At 43.9% G+C, this 22,745-nt stretch overlaps 1 protein-coding gene across 2 annotated transcripts; it reads left to right on the top strand.

Annotated features, from left to right (window-relative positions):
* The first annotated feature begins 906 nt into the window (after positions 1–906).
* Positions 907–12,626, top strand: telo2 (TEL2, telomere maintenance 2, homolog). 2 transcript variants are annotated; one of them, XM_084141344.1, is made up of 20 exons: positions 907–1,156; positions 1,435–1,791; positions 2,485–2,762; positions 2,943–3,011; positions 3,124–3,271; positions 3,385–3,487; positions 3,620–3,688; positions 3,774–3,915; positions 4,165–4,301; positions 4,599–4,795; positions 4,934–5,022; positions 8,099–8,190; positions 8,281–8,397; positions 9,055–9,126; positions 9,227–9,400; positions 9,547–9,638; positions 9,849–9,948; positions 10,146–10,210; positions 10,326–10,441; positions 11,579–12,626. In XM_084141344.1, the coding sequence occupies exons 2-20, from the start codon at positions 1,448–1,450 to the stop codon at positions 11,695–11,697; spliced, it is 2,523 nt and encodes an 840-aa protein (XP_083997470.1). In that variant the 5' UTR covers positions 907–1,156; positions 1,435–1,447; the 3' UTR covers positions 11,698–12,626. The 2 variants fall into 2 exon arrangements, with proteins under 2 accessions (XP_083997470.1, XP_083997469.1); XM_084141343.1 differs by having other exon boundaries at positions 2,482–2,762.
* Positions 12,627–22,745: the final 10,119 nt, after the last annotated feature.

Below are 22,745 nucleotides of genomic sequence, written 5' to 3'. Positions count from 1 at the left end.
GAACCTCCCCAGCCAGGTCCCTGCCTTTTTCCACTATCAGCCTTATCAATACTGGAGCCCTTCATCACCAACCCATCATACCCACCTGCAGGCAATGGACATGTACTACCAGAGCCCACAACAACCCTCTGCCCCCTGGGAACAGCAAAGTCTTAGCTATACTGGCTATACACCATCCTCTCATACTGAGCAACAGTATGGGAACTTCTACAATTATCCCTTGTCCCATGGAGATCACTACCAAACCATGCAGTATCGGGGGGCTCTATGGTCGCCACCACCGATAAAGGTACCACAAACCCCCACCTATGACAAGCGGGTGTTGGAACAGCTAGGTCCTGTGTGTCCTCTGATGGTAGCCATGATGGTGGCAGGTATACCAGTGGTCCCTGTGGTTGGGATAGGCTTGGGCAGTGTGCGGTTAACAGCCCAACGGTTCATGGAAAGGAACCCGAGGATGGATGTGCTTTGGAAGGAGGAGATAGAAGATATTCTGGCATCATTCGACAGTTCTGAGGAGGAGAGATACTGGAGTGAAGGATCATTCCTAGCACAGCTGTACAGCAGTCCTATTCCTCTTGGCCAGTTTGGCCACTTTGTCTGTTAGGGCTAGGAGAGGCTTGTACAATAAAACATCTTTAGTACAATATTGAGCTTTATGTTGTGGAAAGTAGCCACCTTCCTCTGGATGTTGAACATTGCTTTTACTAAATTGCACCGGTATGTTTATTAATGTTTTCAATTCAGGTTCACACAGAATGAAATACAATTCTGAATAAAAAGTCTGACTTGTTACAAATATGTTGGACTGTTGAATGTTACTCAAAAGTCCTTACACGGAACGTTTCTTGATACACAGTGCGTACTTTTATTCAGTACGGACATATTTTGTTAGCGCACTCATTTAGCGCAGCAGGCGATACTTTTTTGTATTGTGAAAAAGTAGCTAAGACTAGCTAGAAGAATAAATGGAGTTTTTAAAGCAATTTGAATCTTAGTTTGTTTTGGGCTGTAGTATTTGTTAATTTACATTAATTCACAGCTTGAAACCGTTTCAAATGTGTAGTTTATCACCCGGTGAGTAGACCAGAGGTGTGGGAATTCAACCTGTTAGCCTGGCTAACGGTGGCTACTGGCTAGCAAGCTAAACATTCAGGTGAGTGCCTAATGTACTGTATTGTCTTTCATCAGTATCCCAACATGGGACCTCTTCTATTGACGTCTGTGTGAATGTCAGTAGTTAATTGGTCCAATAATAGCAATTATGGGATTGGGCTGTCAGTAGTTAGCTAGCTAAGTAAAATCTCATGATGCTGTTACCAGATTTTATGCATTTCTTACGTACCTAGCAGCTCGGTAGGTAGCTAGCTCTCTAGCTGTGATTTGAAAGTAGTGGTGGACCACGTTAACTATATAAACTAATCTGGTCCCCAGCAGGTGCTGGTGAATGATGCAGTCCCTAACCCCAGATGTTGAAGTTCGACTCTCAGTGGGCCAATGCGTCCGAACTCTCACTACCTCCAAAGAGAAGGAGGAGGTGACCAAAACTCTACACACACTAACCAGTTACCTGGACGATGGTCCTCAGAGTACAATCACCTCAGCTCAGCGAGCAGAGTTCAGTCGAGCCCACTACACCCGGACCCTACAGTTTCTCATCAGTAACATCAATGCTGATTGGCTCCATCTTCTTACCGTTGCCCAGTGCACAGAATTGTGGGATGGTTTGTTCCTCAGAGGTCCTCCAGACCAGACTCTGTTAGTGCTTATGGATGGTATCAGCTCAATGAGGTGAGAAACATGTTTGAATATGTTAATAGTGGATACTTAGTCCTCAAGAATCCAAGGGGCTTACCCATACTCATTCTAACCATGTCTAAATGTTAATAATGCAAGTCGGTTTTGGAAACCTTTGGAAGTTAACTTAATAATTTTACAAATATAAAATATACACTTACTGTACACCTTTTAAACAGTTGCAGCTGACAGTATTTTTCAGTTATATTTTTCTGGCTTTCTTCCGTTACACATAGGCGTTCAGAGATGCTGGATAGCTAATGAGAACAGGCGTTTGCCTCTCTGTTCCGTAAACAAGCTGGAAAGTTGGTGTAACATGGAAATATGGCGGTGTGGGATTTGTGTTAAAACGATGTCCAGTAACTGTACCTTTAAAAGAAATGAAAAAAAATCTCAATAATATTACATTTCCAAAACCATATTGCAAGTGAGGATTGTTAATGTTTAAACAGAGTGTCTGGGCTGTTTACACATTCCCTGCGACAGCAAGACAGGAAGGTAAATTGACATTGATGCATTACAATGCATTGACAGTCATTATAATGGGCTACTTGATACTATGAAGAACTGTGTCTTTACCGCTGGCAACCTGTGTGGTAATGATATACTCATCCTTTACGTTTCTCTGATTCTCACTGTGTGTGTGTGTTGTGTGCATGAATGTGTGTGATCGTCTATCTCAAGCAGCCCCAGTGCAGGTCTGGACCGTTTAGTCAGCATCCTAGAGCGGTTCCTTCAGAGTGGTCGCCTGACAGTCCTACTGTGGTCCCGCTGTCAGGGGAACGGTCCCTCCGACTCTCCCCAGCTCAGAGAGACTCTGCTGGGTCGCCTGGTGGCTCTGCCTGACCTGACTGCCAACCAGCTGCACCACCACAACAAGACCCTCTTCTTCCCCCAGCAGTACTACCCCCTATTGGCCAGAGATATGCTCACCGTGCTAGAGAGAACCTGTCAAGCTCTGAGAGGTTTGTATGCCAATCCATCAGTTTGTCTACTTTATCTAATGCAGAAGATGGTACATTTTTACATATAGTACAGTACATTCTGATTAAGGGCCTATTCATGGCTGTTTTAACTTTAACTGTTTTATCGGAAATGTATGTTATTATGTGTGTAACTCACTGTCAATACACTGTTGTTCCCAGATGGAAAAGACTGCTCCCTGACTTTTGTGGCCCAGACACTGGGGAAGGCCTGTGTTCAGGGACACAGTGGTAAGCAAGGCTGCAAACAGTATGTGTTCCTCCTGCATTGATGATTGTCAACTGCAACGCTTTCCCATTGTTTCATCAGAAAGGTTACATAATTGTGTGTCTCTCTCTGCAGGGTTAGTATTTGGGGTGCTGGCCCCTCGCCTCTCCTCCTGCACGCGTTCAGACATGGTGTGGCAGAGGGTGTGCTGGAAACTGCTGGAGAACGTCCCAGAGCGGTGGCTGGAGAGCGTGCTCACTGGGCTGGTGCAGGCCGTCAACGGGTGAGGGATGGAAGATAGCTAGAAATTATCAAAAGGTGTCAAAAACAGACTTTTTAATACACCGTCTTTGCCCCCCTCTTTCTCTCGTAATGTAAGTGTTATTTTTCCCCTAGACCTGATGCTCTGTCCAGGATCATGGGGAACCTGGTGTTGAAGAACAAAAAGGCCCAGTTTGTCATCACCCATAAACTGCTTCTGCTCCAATACAAGTATGAGGTGAGACGGTGAACTGATGGTGAACTGGGAAGTCAGTCATTCATTCTGTACTATGAGTCTAGTCAATCTATCATTGTTGGAAATTGAAAAAGCTTCTGTTATAGCTGAAGTCTTTAACTTCCTTTCTCCCAGACTCGTGTATTGAGTATTATTCTGGGCTACCTGGCTAAGGACAGGGAGAGAAGACCACTACTTATACAGGTGAGTGTACAACGTATAAGACTTGTGTTGTGATGATATATGGGTATTTATGATAATGTTGTTGACTGTGTGTGTGTGTGTCCAGGTGCTGCGGTCACTGTGCCAGGCCTGGGCCAACCCCAGTGCAGTCAGACACACCCCTCTGGAGCAGCAGCTCTATGTGAGCCGGGCTCTGCTGCTGTGTGTGGGACTACTGAGTGATGCAGAGCTACAGGCGCTACGCTCGGGTAACACTCCCAACACTACGGCACAGTATTATGTCACATGATCAGAACTGTTCACACTACTTTCTGACCTGTCCGTCTCTGGGTTTTGTTCATTTGGGCATGTAATAGAAAACATTTTCCTACGGAAAACAACAATGAGCTACTGTTATAGGACGTGTCCATGAAGTCCCACCCTGATTTAGTCTGTTTTCTTCCGTTTGGTGCCTAATGAACATGACCCTGATGTCCTTTCTCCTTCCTCCCTGTCAGAGCTGCTGCAGTGCATGCTGGGAGGGATGCAGAGCCACCTGGACAGCAGTGTAGTGCGTGTGAGGCGCATGGGCATGGTGGTGGGGGAGTGTCTTAGCTCCCGCATGGACGTCAACGGAGCCAAGCTCAAATTCGAGGTACAGTACAGTATGGCACCTTACCCAAGGTCTTGGGTGCATCTCAATAGTCTGAAGTGGCACACTGTCCCTATTTTCTTTTCTGTAGTCATACTGATCTGAATAAACTGGACGGGTGAAAACAAAAACCATAATGATTATCTACTGTTCAGATCAGTGCAAATGAAAGAAAGGAGATAGAGGAAGCCGCTGTAGACTATTGAGGTGCACCCCTACAGTATGCTATGACTGTCTTATTATGAGTCCTCTGTAGGACACAGGGAAGGGTGTGTGTTCATTGGTGTTTCTCCCCCTCAGTATGAGCAGGATGAGGAGACCAAGGAGCTGCTCTCACTGATGACTCCACTGTCTGATGACGAAACAGAGCTGCTTGATGACAGATTGGATCTTCCTCAAGAGGTCAAAGGGCAGACTGTACCCTCTCAGGCAGTACCATCCCAGGCTGCTTCCGTGGCCCAGAAATCAGGAGCTGACCCAGACTCAGAGCTGGATAGGTAAGAGATAGCATTATCATAATCAAACCCATAACACTCTGTAATACCTCTTGTTATACACTACATGTATTAACATAATGTTGTCTGTGAGACTGAAGTTTTATATTTAGAGTCTTCCCATGTGTGTGTATGAACCAGTGATGATGAGCTCACCCCCTACGATATGTCAGCTGACCAGGAGATGAGCCAAGCTGCCCCGCCTCGCTACCTCCGAGACTGTCTGGAGGGTAAGATACAGTATATACAGTGAGTGAAAAAAGTATTTGATCCCCTGCTGATTTTGTACGTTTGCCCACTGACAAAGAGATGATCAGTCTATAATTTTAATGGTAGGTTTTTTTGAACAGTGAGAGACAGAATAACAACAAAGAAATCCAGAAAAACGCATGTCAAAAATGTTATAAATTGATTAGCATTTTAATGAGGGAAATAACTATTTGACCCCCTCTCAATCAGAAAGAATTCTGGCTCCCAGGTGTCTTTTATACAGGTAACGAGCTGAGATTAGGAGCACACTCTTAAAGGGAGTGCTCCTAATCTCAGCTTGTTACCTGTATAAAAGACACCTGTCCACAGAAGCAATCAATCAATCAGATTCCAAACTCTCCACCATGGCCAAGACCAAAGAGCTCTCCAAGGATGTCAGGGACAAGATTGTAGACCTACACAAGGCTGGAATGGGCTACAAGACCATCGCCAAGCAGCTTGGTGAGAAGGTGACAACAGTTGGTGCGATTATTCGCAAATGGAAGAAACACAAAATAACTGTCAATCTCCCTCGGCCTGGGGCTCCATGCAAGGTCTTGGGTGAGAACCTCCTTCCCTCAGCCAGGGCATTGAAAATGGGTCGTGGGTGGGTATTCCAGCATGACAATTACCCAAAACACACGGCCAAGGCAACAAAGGAGTGGCTCAAGAAGAAGCACATTAAGGTCCTGGAGTCTCCAGACCTTAATCCCATAGAATATCTGTGGAGGGAGCTGAAGGTTAGAGTTGCCAAACGTCAGCCTCGAAACCTTAATGACTTGGAGAAGATCTGCAAAGAGGAGTGGGACAAAATCCCTCCTGAGATGTGTGCAAACCTGGTGGCCAACTACAAGAAACGTCTGACCTCTGTGATTGCCAACAAGGGTTTTGCCACCAAGTACTAAGTAATGTTTTGCAGAGGGGTCAAATACTTATTAACCTCATTAAAATGCAAATCAATTTATAACAGTTTTGACATGTGTTTTTCTGGATTTTTTTGTTGTCATTCTGTCTCTCACTGTTCAAATAAACCTACCATTAACATTATAGACTGATCATGTCTTTGTCAGTGGGCAAACGTACAAAATCAGCAGGGGATCAAATACTTTTTTCCCTCACTGTAGGTCTCTCCATGGGTGGGAGATGGACGAAGCACTGCCGCAATGCGTTGTATTTTACAGCAAAAGCGGCAGCAGAAGCTAACTCCTTTGTCGTTCGTCCTCGCCCGCATGTGCGCGACTGGCTGGGGAACAACGCATTTACGCTGATGGCTCTGTGGGGAAACTTGTTTAAACCTGTGTTCACTTATGCCCTAAAATTGTATTTGTTCATATGGGAAGAATGTTGTATATGAATTAGTTTATATGGGCAGAATAAAAATGCCCTGCATTCGTTGCCTTCCTTTTAGACAAAATAAATAAAACAGGGTTGGGCGAATAACTTAAAATGTAATCCATAAGCCTTCTAATACATTAATTAATTTAATACGTGCACATATAAATACATTTGATTTCAACCTTGTAATAAGTATTAGGCTATAGTGATCGGCACCAATAGCCTGTGTAAAGTCTATCAATAGGCTACCAGTTGCATTTTTTTGGATATGAAAAGGAGAGGGAATTATGACTGACCTGCGCTGCACATAGGAAAGTGTCCAGACGACTGTGAGCTGATTGACCAGTAGGCTAGGTGTGAATGTTATCATCTTAATACGAAACCCATCGACCCATTATGGGCCTAACTTGCGTGGTTCTTCAATAGGCTATTCGTAGGCTAATAGACCTACTTGTTGGGTGCGCATTTGGTATCCAGCTGTTTAGTTAGACCTAGTGATATTTTTCGACCATCATCAGCCGATCCAGGAAATGTTTTTCTGAATGACAGTCAAGTGACAAACAGCTGTTGTGATGGGCCTATAGCACGCAATGCAAAAACAGCCAGTGCGGGAAAACAGTGTTCGGAAGAATGTCCACAATATTTTGATGTCTTGTTCATTGCACCAGTGAAAACGGTTGGATTCAATCTAATACCCCTTCATTTATGTTGATTATCTGGTTTGTCTGCTGGATTTACAGCAGGGTCTAGAAGATTTAACAGAGAAAGCATCAAGGTAACGAGTTAATGTTTTCATATGTTTCTGTGTGTCGGATAGGACACTGAGTCTAGGCTACTGTGTGCAATTGTGTAGGATAGCCTAGGCTATTGCACGGAACACCCAAGGTATTTCCTTTCTGTTATTCAGGACATTTAATGACAACAAATGAATAGCCTAGTGGGCTTCTAAACCAAGTGATTTGGTGAATTTGAATGATGTAAGTCATGATGATGGTAAAAGCCCCAGTAACAGATTGACTCCAATCCCTTTCATCATAGAGGCTATTGTTACTTTGTGTCTCTAAAATCCCAATGTTTCCATTTCTATGTATTTTCTTATTTGAAACCATCAAATGTCGGCTTTTTAGCAGATCCGAATATTTTCGCATGAACTGTTTATAGACACAGTTTCACATTTGTTGACAAAAGACTCAAATAGAAACAGGCAATAGGCTACAGGTTGCTTCACAGTTTCCCCGCCAAATAGGCCTACAAGGAAACTCGATGTACTGTAGCTCGGGGGACGGTGACTGCGCAGGGGGTCTGTACGCAGTGTAGTACCTTCCACAAAAAGTTTAGCTTGACAAAAATACACGTAAGGAGAGATGGGGCGGCAGGTAGCCTAGCGGTTAAGAGCATTGGGCCAGTAACCGAAAGGTTGCTGGTTCGAATCCCCGAGACGGCAAGGTGGAAAGATTTCCTGTTCTGCCCTTGAGCAAGGCAGTTAACCCACAACAACAACTTCTCCCCGGGCGCCGATGACGTGGACATCGATTAAGGCAGCCCCCCGCACCTCTCTGATTCAGAGGATTTGGGTTAAATGGGGAAGACATATTTCGGTTGAATGCATTCAGTTGTGCAACTGACTAGGTATCCCCCTTTCCCATTTAAACTTACCAATGCTCTCTTTATTTTACTAACTTGTTAAATGATTGGTCCATCCATCCCTCCATCTCTCCCCAGCCTTCCTCTCATCTGAGGACCCAGTGAGGGTGGATCTCAGTCTAAGAGCCATTGAGGGCTTGGTGAGGAAGAACACCTCTACAGCCCGAGAGGTGAGCGGTTACACACTGTTTACTACATTCATATGATAAGCATATAGTTCCCATGTTATAGTTGTTCCCTTAATGTTTGTCGCTCCTCAGGTCAGTGTTGAGCTGAGCAAGGTGCTGCTGCACATGGAGGACAGGTACAACACTGTGGGTTTCCTGAGTCTCAGGCAGGCTGCTATGGTGGCCCTCACTGTCACCGACTCTGTCCCCGTAAGATATTTCACCTTAGTCTTAACCATTTACCTTTTATATAATGGTTTAGTTTCATACACTGAGTGTACAAAACATTAGGAACACCTGCTCTTTCCATGACATCGACTGACCAGATGAATCCAGGTGAAAGCTATGATCCCTTATTGATGTCAAATCCACTTCAAGCAGTGTAGATGAAGGGGAGGAGACAGGTTGAAGAAGGATTTTTAAGCCTTGAGACAATTGAGACATGGATTGTGTGTGTGCCATTCAGAGGGTGAATGGGCAAGACAAACTATTTAAGTGCCTTTGAACGGGGTATGGTAGTAGGTGCCAGGCGCACCGGTTTGTGTCAAGAACTGCAACGCTGCTGTGTTTTTCACACTCAACAGTTTCCCGTTTGTATCAACAATGGTCCGCCACCCAAAGGACATCCAGCCAACTTGACACAACTGTGGGAAGCAATGGCGTCAACATGGGCCAGCATCCCTGTGGAACGCTTTCAACACCTTGTAGAGTCCATGCCCCTACGAATTGAGGCTGTTCTGAGGCAAAAGGGGGTGCAACTCAATATCAGGAAGATGTTCCTAATGTTTTGTACAGTCAGTGTATATGACCAATATTCACTGCTAAATGCACCATGTCCTTTTCAATTCTCATCCCTTTCATTCACAGGTGACTGAGTATCTGACCACAGAGTTCTACTCCATGAACTACAGTCTACGACAACGGCTGGATATTTTAGAGGTGAAGAGAACACAGTTCCTCCCTATTAGCTTTTGTGAATGTAGAATGCCTTTATAAAGGCTTCATAACTATTTATTAACTGTTGTCTCCCCGTTGTCAGGTCCTCACTATGTCTGCGCAGGAGCTGTCTCAACCAATCACTGACAAAGGAGGTCCATCCAAGGCCATTCAGCAGGTTACCATGGATACACCTCTTTACCCCGGCGATGACCCAATACACTGGCGACAAGTGGTGGAGAGGCGAATTCAGAGCAAGACCAAACGGCTCAGTAAGGTAGGCTGCACAACAGTTTCAATAAAGTTATTTCTTTGCCTTTTAATTCCAGTTTGACCGAGTATTATTTAAGACTCAAACCATACAGTGGCTCTATCTGATTCCTGATCAATGTTAAGATGGGTTCTGTTCTGCCATCATTTCAGGGTGTCACTCGCCCCCCAGCCAAGCCCACCCCAAACCGTTATGCCCCTGTCGCTGGCCACTTCTTCTTCCCGCTGCTCAGAAACTATGACAGGTTTGTGTGTGTATGGGTCCCTAGCAAGTGAGTGTGAGGCAATGAGAGAGTGTGTGTCTGCGCCCTTGCATGGTGTGTGTGTGTGATACAGCATTCTTAATTTGAAGTACAGTTTATTTGTGTTACACCTTACAATAGTATTTGAGATCTTGTGTGCAAGTGAACAACATTGTTGTTCCACTAACATTCCTCCTTGACCTTGACTCCTAGGCCTCAGGTGACCTTTGACCTGCTGGGCGGTGACCACCTGGTCCTGGGGAGACTGATCCACACGCTGGGCCTCCTCATGCACCTAGCAGTCAATGCTCCGGTAGGCTACAACGCCATTTATTCTGGTGTCACCTCATAAGATGTCCCCCTTGCTGTGACTAGACTAGTATTTGACTTAGTGAGGTGTCTGAAACATGTCCATTATTTCCCTACTGCATATCCTGGTGTCACCTCAGAAAATGTCCCCATTGCTGTGACTTGACTATGTGTTCGAATGGGTTGTCTGGTGTTTTGCAGGTGGCCACTCAGATGGGCAGAGCTCTGTTGGACTTTGTCTGGGCCGTACGCTACCACGTTGACCAGTGAGTATATCTATACACACGTCATAAATAGGAAACTGTTTTAGTGTGGGTAGGAAGGGAAGGTCTTTCGTCCGATTGGTCTATGGCTTACCCAACCACTGTATTTCCAACACAGGGCGGTGCGGCGAGGAGTCCTATTTGCTGTCTGCTCCGTCTTTCTGAGCATGCCCAGTCAGAGTTTGCTGGTGGAGCTCAGTGATCAGCTGTTTGAGACCAGAGCATGGCTGGCAGGTGAGAATACAGGACAGGGCAGAGCAATAAAGTATCACTTCTGTTACTATATGCAAGAGTTGAGACCAGCCTACCGTATCTCAACATACATGGCAGAGTTGTTCATTTAGTCTCACCCAGTCAATTCAGGAAGTACAGTTCATTGACATTAGTAGTAGTATATTATGATTACATGTAGGCCGTACTTGGCAGCTAGAGCTGAATTGCAGTACACAGCACATATAAGTCGTTTTAAACAAAAACAACTTTGAGAAATCAGTAAGTCAGAGTTGGATGATGGTGGAAGATGGTCAATCAGTTGGCTGCTGGTATAATGGTCTGGGAGAGGTTAGTTTGGGTACCAGCCCGAGTCGCGTCAACTTGCTCTCTGGCCCGAGGTCATCCTCAGTCCTCCTCAGCTTCTCTGCAGCCACACTGGACTTTGCAGGCGTACTCCTCTACTAATGTGCAGCACCCACTTGGGTGATGCTTAATCTGCCACTGGCGCTAAAAAGCTCACCGTACATCAGTTAAAAGTAGTGGTCATCTACGAGTCCTTTGCCATCTCCGCACTGCAGTCACACTTCTCAAAAATAATGATTTTGTTGATGGGTATTTCTGACCCTACCATTGGGTTGCTAGCATGTCACATTAGCGCTGTAGGTTTTACACACCCTTGACGGCATCATTCAGGGCTGACCTTGGCTTATGTGTATTTTAGGGATGTGCAGAAGAATGTGGTTAAAAAGAGCACAGTCCAGATGTTCATGCAGCTGCTCAGTGTGTGTCAATCAGAGATATCACTTACACACACACACACACAGCTGGGGTGAGCATTGCTGGGAAATGTAGGGAATCCAGGATATCCTGTCCAACGCAGACTGTCTGTGACGTCATTCACTCATCCATGGGAATTTCAATTCTCCCAAGGATATTACCAATAGTCAAGAAGACACATGTATGTTAAAAACGTTACAGAATCATGAAAACGTTTGAGTTTTCAATGTGAATCAACTGTGTTGCGTTTAAAAAAGCCTTGCATTTAGAAAATACATTCTTGTTTTATTGGTTGAACAGTCTCATTGCTCCTTATGGTTAATTTCTACCTGTTTATGGTAATGATGGTAGTCATGGTCTGACCTGTTGTGCTGTTGACAGATGTAGCTGAAGGGGACCCTGATGCAGACTGCAGGAACCTGGCCGTGCAGAGCCTGGTGCTGCTGGAGAAGAGTCTGAAGACTGAACTGAACCCTGCTGCGCTGGGCCTCCAGTCATGATCATGACATGATGATACACAGTGGACCTTGAAGTCCTATCCCTCTGGTGTACACAGGGCAACAGACAGCTAGTGTATTGGTTGTGACTGCCGGTGTATTGGTAGTGACTGCTTTAGGACACTGGTTGTGACAGGAGTACAAATTATGCTTGCCACCAGGAACTGGCTGGTAGGTGGCCCGAGCATGTGGCGGATCCTGGACACTGAAGGATGTCCTTTTAGCTAGAACTGCAGGTGCTGCTGGCCCACCATATCCTGAAACGAATAAATGCATGCCAAAGGAAAGAAGTGTGTGTGTGTGTGGGAAGGAGGAGTGTGGAACAGTGCCACACATGCACTGAGTGTACAAAACATTAGGAACACATTCCTTTTGCCCTCAGAACTGCCTCAATTTGTCAGGGCACCTCTACAAGGTGTTGAAAGCGTTCCACAGGGATGCTGGCCCATGTTGACTCCAATGCTTCCCACAGTTGTGTCAAGTTAGCTGGATGTCCTTCGGGTGGTGGACCATTCTTGATACACATGGGAAACTGTTGAGCGTGAAAAACCCAGCAGCGTTGCAGTTCTTGACACACTCAAACAGGTGCGACAGGCACCTACTACCATACCCCGTTCAAAGGCACTTAAATATTTTGTCTTGCCCATTCACCCTCTGAATGACACACAGTTCATGTCTTAAAGGCTAAAAAATCCTTCTTTAACCTGTCTCCTCCCCTTCTTCTACACTGATTGATGTGGATTTATAGAGATTATAGCTTTCACCTGGGTTGAGTCTGTCATGGATAGAGCATGTGTTCCTAATGTTTTGTACACTCAGTGTATACTTGCAGACACACACACACACAATCTAATTTATTAAGCAGTTGAAACATACAAAGACTGGAAAGGAGGATGTCATTAGACAAAAAATAAATGACATATTAAAATGTTTGTGGAGGATATCTTTTTTGTTTGTTTTTCCTGACCAGGAACATCCATCTGTACTATAGGTGTTTGCTTACACAGGAAGTCCTGTAAATGATGTTTCCTTACAAATGTGTCCAGTATGCATCCTTCCCCCGGAGAAAGACCATGCATGTGGACTTATTTGTGTACCTCAACAAGTGATTATTTGGGAGATTCATTTCTGCTGTCTGAAATGGCAGAATCCTCCATAATTAAAATATATATATATACAGTACGAGTCAAAAGTTTGGACACACCTACTCATTCCAGGGTTTTTCTTTATTTTTACTATTTTCTACATTGTAGAATAATAGTGAAGACATCAAAACTATTAAATAACACATGGAATCATATTTAGATTCTTCAAAGTAGCCACCCTTTGCCTTTATGGCAGCTTTGCACACTCTTGGCATTCTCTCAACCAGCTTCATGAGGAATGCTTTTCCAACAGTCTTGAAGGAGTTCCCACATATGCTGAGCACTTGTTGGCTGCTTTTCCTTCACTCTGTGGTCCAACTCATCCCAAACCATCTCAATTGGGTTGAGATCGGGTGATTGTGGAGGCCAGGTCATCTGATGCAGCACTCCATCACTCTCCTTCTTGGTCAAATAGTCCTTACACAGCCTGGAGGTGTGTTTGGGTCATTGTCCTGTTGAAAAACAAATGATAGTCCCACTAAGCACAAACCAGATGGGATGGTGTATCGCTGCAGAATGCTGTTGTAGCCATACTGGTTAAGTGTGCCTTGAATTCTAAATAAATCACAGACAGTGTCACCAGCAAAGCACCATCACACCTCCTCCATGCTTCACTGTGGGAACCACACATGCAGAGATCATCCGTTCACCTACTCTGTGTCTCACAAAGACAGCGGTTGGAACCAAACATTTGGACTCATCAGACCAAAGGACAGATTTCCTCCAGTCTAATGTCTATTGCTCATGTTTCTTGGCCCAAGCAAGTCTCTTCTTATCATTGGTGTCCTTTAGGAGTGATTTCTTTGCAGCAATTCGACCATGAAGGCCTGATTCACGCAGTCTCCTCTAAAGAGTTGATGTTGAGATGTGTCTGTTACTTGAACTCTGTGAAGCACTTATTTGGGCTGCAATCTGAGGTGCAGTTAAATTATGAATTTATCCTTTGCAGCAGAGGTAACTCTGGGTCTTCCTTTCCTGTGGCGGTCCTCATGAGAGACAGTTTCATCATAGTGCTTGATGGTTTTTGCGACTGCACTTGAAGAAACGTTCAAAGTTCTTGAAATGTTCCGTATTGACTGACCTTCATGTTTTAAATGATGGACTGTCATTCCTCTTTGCTTATTTGAGCTGTTCTTGCCATAGTATGGACTTGGTCTTTTACCAAATAGGGTTATCTTCTGTATACCACCCCTACCTTGTCACAACACAACTGATTGGCTCAAACGCATTAAGAAGGAAAGAAATTCCACAAATAAACGTTTAACAAGTCACACCTGTTAATTGAAATGCATTCCAGGTGACTACCTCATGAAGCTGGTTGAGAGAATGCCAAGAGAGCGCAAAGTTGTCATCGAGGCAAAGGGTGGCTGCTTTGAGGACTATAACATATATTTTGATTTGTTTAACACTTTTTTGGTTACTACATTATTCCATGTGTGTTATTTCATAGTTTTGATGTCTTCACTATTATTCTACAATGTAGAATATAGTAAAAATGAGTAGGTGTGTCCAAACTTTTGACTGGTACTGTATATAAAATAAAATAGAGATATAAACCACTAGCTCAGTAGCCTGTGTGCCACTCTGTTTTTGTTCTCATGTTTGCTGTGACAATGAGTGTGTCAAGGAGTTGGGAAGGCAGCACAACGGATCTGGGACCAGGCTACTAGGTAAATTGTTCCTGGCTCCTTTCTGTTTCAGGACCATGGTGAGATGTCACACCTACAAATCCTTGCCCTCCTGAGGAGAATGATATTGTATTTTTCTGATAGACACAGGTACACTATCAGTAACCCTCCATGTTGCATCTAATTGACTGGTAATCAAATTAACAGGTTCTGAGAATATGTATTAACTTGAAGTAGAGAGCTATTTTTGTATTCAAGTTCGCTTTATTTACAGAGCTGTAGGCAAATCGGCCATAATGACCATTGTTATGTTTGGAGGAAAAAGGGGACACTTGCAAGCCGAAGAACACCATCCCAACCGTGAGGCACGGGGGTGGCAGCATTATGCTGTGGGGGTGCTTTGCTGCAGGAGGGACTGGTGCACTTCACTAAATAGATGGCATCATGAGGAAGGAAAATGATGTGGATATATTGAAGAAACGTCTCAAGACATCAGTCAGGAAGTTAAAGCTTGGTCGCAAATGGGTCTTCCAAATGGACAATGACCCCAAGCATACTTCCAAAGTTGTGGCAAAATGGCTTAAGGACAACAAAGTCAAGGTATTGGAGTGGCCATTACAAAGCCCTGACCTCAATCCTATAGAAAATGTGTAGGGCAGAACTGAAAAAGCATGTGCGAGCAAGGAGGCCTACAAACCTGACTCAGTTACACCAGCTCTGTCAGGAGGAATGGGCCAAAATACACCCAACTTATTGTGGGAGGCTACCTGAAACGTTTGACTCCAGTTAAACAATTTAAAGGCAATGCTACCAAATACTAATTGAGTGTATGTAAACTTCTGACCCACTGGGAATGTGATGAAATAAATAAAAGCTGAAATAAATAATTCTCTACTATTATTCTGACATTTCACATTCTTAAAATAAAGTGGTGATCCTAACTGATCTAAGACAGGGAATTTGTACTAGGATTAAATGTCAGGAATTGTGAAAAACTGAGTTTAAATGTATTTGGCTAAGGTGTATGTAAACTTCCGACTTCAACTGTAGCTAGCTTGTCTTTTGCTATTAGTTTTGTCCAGTAATCCACATAACGGTCACAAATAACCAGGAGACACTTTTGTACAGACATGTCTGTTTGTATTAGCTAGCTAAGTTAGCTTAGCTATCTAGCTACAAATGTCAGGGACATCATTCAAGCAGTTTTTAGCTAACTTGCTTAGCAGCAGCAGTAGTTAATCTGTTGCTTGGTTATCTGATCAAGTCACTTGATGCAACACATAAGTGACATATTACAATGTATGTTTTCTTGGGACCTCTCTCCTCCTCATTCTTCATTCCTCCTCCTAATGTTCCTTCTCTTCTTCCGACCTCTTCTCTCCACAGATCAGGGCACAGGGGACATGTTGGTGTACTTTGATCACTGTATTGAGGCCCCTGAATCTAGCGGGGCCTCCTCTCAGGTGGCATGGCATCAGACTCAGCCTGTACTAGCAGTGGCCTCCAACAGCCCCACTACCGGGGGCAACATCAACCTCTTCCTCCAACAGGTGAGCCCCTTTACCACACACTGCATTTGGTCAGAGTTGCATCCACCCTGTCCTCAATCTGCCAGTATTCTGCAATTGATCAAATGACGCACTGCACTTTTTAACCCCAATACACACTGAAAGATAGAAAACTCCTTGTCCTTCATTGATGTTGGGTCATCCACTGTTTTATAGCTTTGATGTAGACGAGTATGAAACTGCTACTAATGCATTGATAGAACTGTTCTCCTATCATTGTGTAGGGGGAGCACGTAGGTAACTGCCACGGGGATCGTCCCTTCCAGCCCACAGTGCTGCGCTGGCACCCCACCAAGGCTCTGGGCTGGGAGACGGGCGAGGTGCTGCTGCTCACTCACCCCTCTGGGGAGCAGACACAGCTGCCCACCACACACAGCGCCTGCATCACCCTGTGGAGCAGCTCCGGCAGCCGTCTGGTCACCGAGGATCAGGTGAGTGCGTGTGAACACAGACGTTGCAGACACACGGTCACACACACACATTTTCAAAGTGGAGATATTCTCATAGTCCTCTTCAGTCTTTGGTGTGTGTGTGTGAATGTGCTGTCGTTGATCTGTGTAGATGGGAGTCCTGGCTTTATGGAAGGTGGACGCCTAAGGAAGACTCCACGGAGGTCACATAGTGAAGCATGACTATACCAAGCCTTTAACCTACTGTATCTTCAGACCAGCACCTCCGGGAGAGTGAGTAACTACAACTCTTTAAGTACCCCAAAAGGTTCTGAGTCAGAGCAGGCTATTGTTCTGCATAAGCTTATGACAAAGAGATGCCTCAATTTATATACTCTATGTGGATGGAGATTTTAGAGTGCATGCCATGTGGTTTTATGCAACTATTCCTTGGCACAAACACAAATTATGCAAAGTTATTTAAAGCAAGGATGACTGATTGTATCCGTATTATCACTGTTGCAAAATTAGCTTTGGTTGTCAGTCAATAGCACTGTCTCGACCTGCTGTTAAGCATATAAACGCCAAGTGTAAGTTAAGCCTGGCAATGTTTCCCAAATTGTTGGTCGGGACCCAAACCCACTGGTGCACTGCAGTTAAAGTTGTTCCTCTTGGGTCTTGCTCAAGACTGGGTACTGGCTAGAAAAATGGTTTTGCTTATTCACTGGGTCAGAATAACATTTGAAAGACCTTAGCTATTTGGCAAGACCACATAAACAGATCTGGGATTCAGGTTAGGGTCAGAGTGACAATGTATACTATGGAAACCATTCTACTAAGCTCCTGTCCCCGTGTTTGACGCTGACTGTGGTTGTGGTTGGTTCCAGACATGTGGCGATGCTGGCATGGGCGGTGGGTGGGGCAGTGGGCGGGGACGAGAGTGCCCTGGACATGCTCAACTGGAGGAAGGCTGGGAAGGGAGCACCGCTCAAGATGGGCCCTCAGGAGGGACTGGTGTTCTACCTGAGCACGGCAGATGGTTGGAGATGCTGTCAAACGATTAGTGTTTTTACCTGCGTTGTTCCCTTACGTGTGTGTGCATGTGTGTGTTTGAATGTGTACATATACGCGTGTCTGAGACCTCTCACCTCTGGGGCTGTAGAGATATTCCTCTGAAACAGGCCCTCAACGGTTAGGTTTGGTGCAGTGCCCGGTGAAATTGAAGCAGCACTGTCACTGTGCTAGCCTTGGTGAGTGTGTATTGACTCTGTGCCTCTCTGTGTCCGGGTAAGGTACACTGTGTGGATGAGCGTGGCAGGAGCAGCCCAGTGCTCAGTGTGCATGGCTCCATCCAGAAGCTCTTCTATCTGAAGAGGAGAGCCGTTGTCACGGAAACCCTTTTGCTGTCGCAGTACACTCTGGGACCTGAGGGGGGAGCCCAGGAGCTCATGAAGGTACAGTGTCACAGTCAATTTTAATATAATTGTATTGGTCGCGTACACAGATTAGTGTCGCAGTCAGTTCAATTCAAGTGTGTGTGTGGATATATGTGTGTGACTTTGTGTGTTTATGTGTTCTGTTGTCACAGGGGAAGCTGAGTGAAAAGAGTGACCAAAGCGCAGATATCGTTTCGACAGAGACAGGCCTTCTCATCACAGCTATAGGGGAACAGGTCATCAGGTCAGACACACACACACACACACTCTGGCGCTGACATACATTGTGGCGCTGACATACATTGTGGTGCTGACATACATTGTGGCGCTGACATACATTGTGGCGCTGACATACATTGTGTTGTAGGCTCTGGGACTTGGAGAGGGATGACAACTGTGTTCTCTCTCTGGATGAGAGCCTGGGCTTTGAGAAAGGAGAGGTGTTGAACTGTGTCTCCTACTGCACAGCCAGGTAGGAATGAAGAATACTGGTGTTGTGAAAATGTGTGCTAATGGAGTGCTATGGTAGATTACTATTACACAGTACAGTGGGGAAAAAAAGTATTTAGTCAGCCATCAATTGTGCAAGTTCTCCCACTTAAAAAGATGAGAGAGGCCTGTAATTTTCATCATAGGTACACGTCAACTATGACAGACAAAAATAGAAAAAAAAATCCAGAAAATCACATTGTAGGATTTTTAATGAATTTATTGGCATATGATGGTGGAAAATAAGTATTTGGTCAATAACAAAAGTTTCTCAATACTTTGTTATATACCCTTTGTTGGCAATGACACAGGTCAAACGTTTTCTGTAAGTCTTCACAAGGTTTTCACACACTGTTGCTGGTATTTTGGCCCATTCCTCCATGCAGATCTCCTCTAGAGCAGTGATGTTTTGGGGCTGTCGCTGGGCAACACAGACTTTCAACTCCCTCCAAATATTTTCTATGGGGTTGAGATCTGGAGACTGGCTAGGCCACTCCAGGACCTTGAAATGCTTCTTACGAAGCCACTCCTTCGTTGCCCAGGCGGTGTGTTTGGGATCATTGTCATGCTGAAAGACCCAGCCACGTTTCATCTTCAATGCCCTTGCTGATGGAAGGAGGGTTTCACTCAAAATCTCACGATACATGGCCCCATTCATTCTTTCCTTTACACGGATCAGTCGTCCTGGTCCCTTTGCAGAAAAACAGCCCCAAAGCATGATGTTTCCAACCCCATGCTTCACAGTAGGTATGGTGTTCTTTGGATGCAACTCAGCATTCTTTGTCCTCCAAACATGACGAGTTGAGTTTTTACCAAAAAGTTATATTTTGGTTTCATCTGACCATATGACATTCTCCCAATCCTCTTCTGGATCATCCAAATACACTTCAGACGGGCCTGGACATGTACTGGCTTAAGCAGGGGGACACGTCTCGCACTGCAGGATTTGAGTCCCTGGCGGCGTAGTGTGTTACTGATGGTTGGCTTTGTTACTTTGGTCCCAGCTCTCAGCAGGTCATTCACTAGGTCCCCCCGTGTGGTTCTGGGATTTTTGCTCACCGTTCTTGTGATCATTTTGACCCCACGGGGTGAGATCTTGCATGGAGCCCCAGATCGAGGGAGATTATCAGTGGTCTTGTATGTCTTCCATTTCCTAATAATTGCTCCCACAGTTGATTTCTTCAAACCAAGCTGCTTACCTGTTGCAGATTCAGTCTTCCCAGCCTGGTGCAGGTCTACAATTTTGTTTTTGGTGTCCTTTGACAGCTCTTTGGTCTTGGCCATTGTGAAGTTTGGAGTGTGACTGTTTGAGGTTGTGGACAGGTGTCTTTTATACTGATAACAAGTTCAAACAGGTGCCATTAATACAGGTAACGAGTGGAGGACAGAGGAGCCTCTTAAAGAAGAAGTTACAGGTCTGTGAGAGCCAGAAATCTTGCTTGTTTGTAGGTGACCAAATACTTATTTTCCACCATAATTTGCAAATAAATTCATTAAAAATCCTACAATGGGATTTTCTGGATTTTTTTTTCTCAATTTGTCTGTCATAGTTGACGTGTACATATGATGAAAATTACAGGCCTCTCTCATCTTTTTAAGTGGGAGAACTTGCACAATTGGTGGCTGACTAAATACTTTTTTGCCCCACTGTATATACAGTCATTAGCCTAGTCCCAGATCTGTTTGTGTTATCTTGCCAGCAACTCCTATGAGTCTCAAGTTTGGGGAAGCTAATTTTCACCATAAAAAAATATAAAGCATTCCATGCATCATCACCTTTGCAGACTTATGTAAGATAGCTGACTATTCCTAATGTTATTAGTAAATTGGATAGTCATAATTTAGGCTAATAATTTAACTCTAATCACTGTTTGCAAAAAAGACTGTTCAATGCAGCGCCTGGTGAAGTAGACCTAGGCTATAACAGATAGGCCTATGTTTCTTTTCATTTCTTTGCACGGGAAAAATGTGGCCTTTTATAAAAACATTTCATACAATTCTACGACACTTTATTTGACTGGAGAGATTAGCAGAATCTTTTTTAATATGACTTTCAAGTGGCACTGACCCAATGATAAAGACAGTGAATATGCACACTCAACGGAGATATGACCGATGCTCTGCTGGTGCCAATAATACTGTTAGCTCAATTATGTTGAGAACTTTGATAACTAAATGACAATTTAGTATTTGCATTGCCTTCTCTTTGAAGCAATAGCCAATTGCTTTCCAAACTACGTTTTCCCACGATTGTAGTTTATATGTAAGCATTTCACGGTAAGTCTACACCTGTTGTATTCGGCGCATGTGACAAATAAAATTTGATTTTATTTTAAATATTGCGATTATGCATGGCTGGGCCTCTCTTTCTCTGACATTCAACAACCATCTATTTGGTAGTCCATTTGTCGCACCTGCTGCCTTCCGACAGGCTATGCGATTTAAAAAGAAGCTAATGATCCTCCAAATCATGTTTTCTGGTGTAGTATACGCAAGTAACATGTAGGATTCCCAGAATATTTTCTATATTATCACCATTATTATTTAATTATAATCAGTGGTTTAACTAGAGTATGATTGGCAAAATAAAACAAACAAAACAGGCTAATTTTGTTGTGAAAATACAATGGGCCTATGGTAATGCAACATTGAATGATTCAAGGAAATTAGCCTATTTGGTTTGTTTATTTGCTAGGTTATCTGAATAACATAATTATACAGTACCGTTCAAAAGTTTGGGGTCACTTAGAAATGTCCTTGTTTTCGAAAGAAAAGCAATTTTTTTGTCCATTAAAATAACATCAAATTGATCAGAAATACAGTGTAGACATTGTTGATGTTGTAAATGGCTATTGTAGCTGGAAACGGCTGATTTTTAATGGAATATCTACATAGGCGTACAGAGGCCCATTATCAGCAACCATCAGTCCTCTGTTCCAATGGCACGTTGTGTTTGCTAATCCAAGTTTATCATTTTAAAAGGCTAATTGATCATTAGAAAACCCTTTTGCAATTTTGTTAGCACAGCTGAAAACTGTTGTGCTGATTAAAGAAGCCATAAAACTGGCCTTCTTGAGACTAGTTGAGTATCTGGAGCATCAGCAATTGTGGGTTCGATTACAGGATCAAAATGGCCAGAAACAAATAACTTTCTTCTGAAACTCGTCAGTCTATTCTTGTTCTGAGAAATTGCCAAGAAACCAAAGATCTCGTACAGCGCTGTGTACTACTCCCTTCACAGAACAGCGCAAACTGGCTCTAACCAGAATAGAAAGCTGTGCTAACATAATTGCAAAAGGGTTTTCTAATGATCAATTAGCCTTTTAAAATGATAAACTTGGATTAGCAAACACAACGTGCCATTGGAACAGAGGACTGATGGTTGCTGATAATGGGCCTCTGTACGCCTATGTAGATATTTCATTAAAATTCAGCCGTTTCCAGCTACGATAGCCATTTACAACATTAACAATGTCTACACTGTTTTTCTGATCAATTTGATGTTATTTTAATGGACAAAAAAATGGCTTTTCTTTCGAAAACAAGGACATTTCTAAGTGACCCCAAACTTTTGAACGGTAGTGTAGGTTGTTTCCATACAGCGGCATTTCAGTGTTCAGTCTTTCGTGAGATAGTGCACTGTCAGGCTCATGCAAGGAGTCATATTTACACTTGACCACATGTCCGTGGTCAGTGCAAAACAATCAACGTCCTTTAGCTCTGTCTGAACCTTCACCTTGTTGAACAAGGTAGGGACCGCTGTTTGAGAGAAATACTTTCTCCCCGGTAACTCGTATAGTCTCAAATTTACTGAGCATTTCTTTGAAGGCGGGTTTCTCCACTGTTCTGAAGGGCACCATTCCTATTACTAAATAACGAGTTACGCTGTCTGTCAGTGCTCACCATTTATCGGTGTCTCGTTTGTGGTGCTGGAATTCTTAGTAGGTAGCCTATGGTTTTTGTGCATATTCTGCAAATAGGCTGGTCCAAGTCGTCTGGTTCTCCATTGTCGTTGGGTTTGAAACCGAAATGTGCCCGAAAAAGCCACCCTTTTCACCTCATTCCTCCGATCTACTGTAACAATGAAAAAGGCCAGCGGTGAAGGGCTATAGGATCTATAGGTACCACCGGTCCCCACTTTTCACCCCACCCCCTCCCCTCCTCAATGAACTGAATTTACCTTCAAAGATTCTCTCCTATCCGAACATATAGCAGATTTGCTGATTACGGTGCATCAAAAGATAGTTGGACAGAGGAGGAGATATATACAGTTTAATAGAAGGACTAAGTTAGCAAAACAATACCATATAATCAATAGTTAACACTCCCGCTATGGGTAAAGTTTCACTACATTAAAATTAAGTTGATAAAACATTTTATTTAAAAAAAAATATAT

Source organism: Coregonus lavaretus, assembly GCF_964263955.1.
Source record: "Coregonus lavaretus genome assembly, chromosome: 25".
NCBI classification, from domain to species: domain Eukaryota; kingdom Metazoa; phylum Chordata; class Actinopteri; order Salmoniformes; family Salmonidae; genus Coregonus; species Coregonus lavaretus.
The sequence above is the reverse complement of the archived record's forward strand: the minus strand, read 5'-3'. Positions and strand labels throughout refer to the sequence as shown.

Excerpts from the sequence above, each read along its gene's own strand:
- telo2 (XM_084141343.1), top strand. The coding sequence starts at position 1,448 with ATGATGCAGTCCCTAACCCCAGATGTTGAAGTTCGACTCTCAGTGGGC. Across the intron at positions 8,398-9,054 it reads CTGTCACCGACTCTGTCCCC|GTGACTGAGTATCTGACCAC; the intron begins GTAAGATATTTC and ends TTTCATTCACAG. Across the intron at positions 9,127-9,226 it reads AACGGCTGGATATTTTAGAG|GTCCTCACTATGTCTGCGCA; the intron begins GTGAAGAGAACA and ends CCCCGTTGTCAG.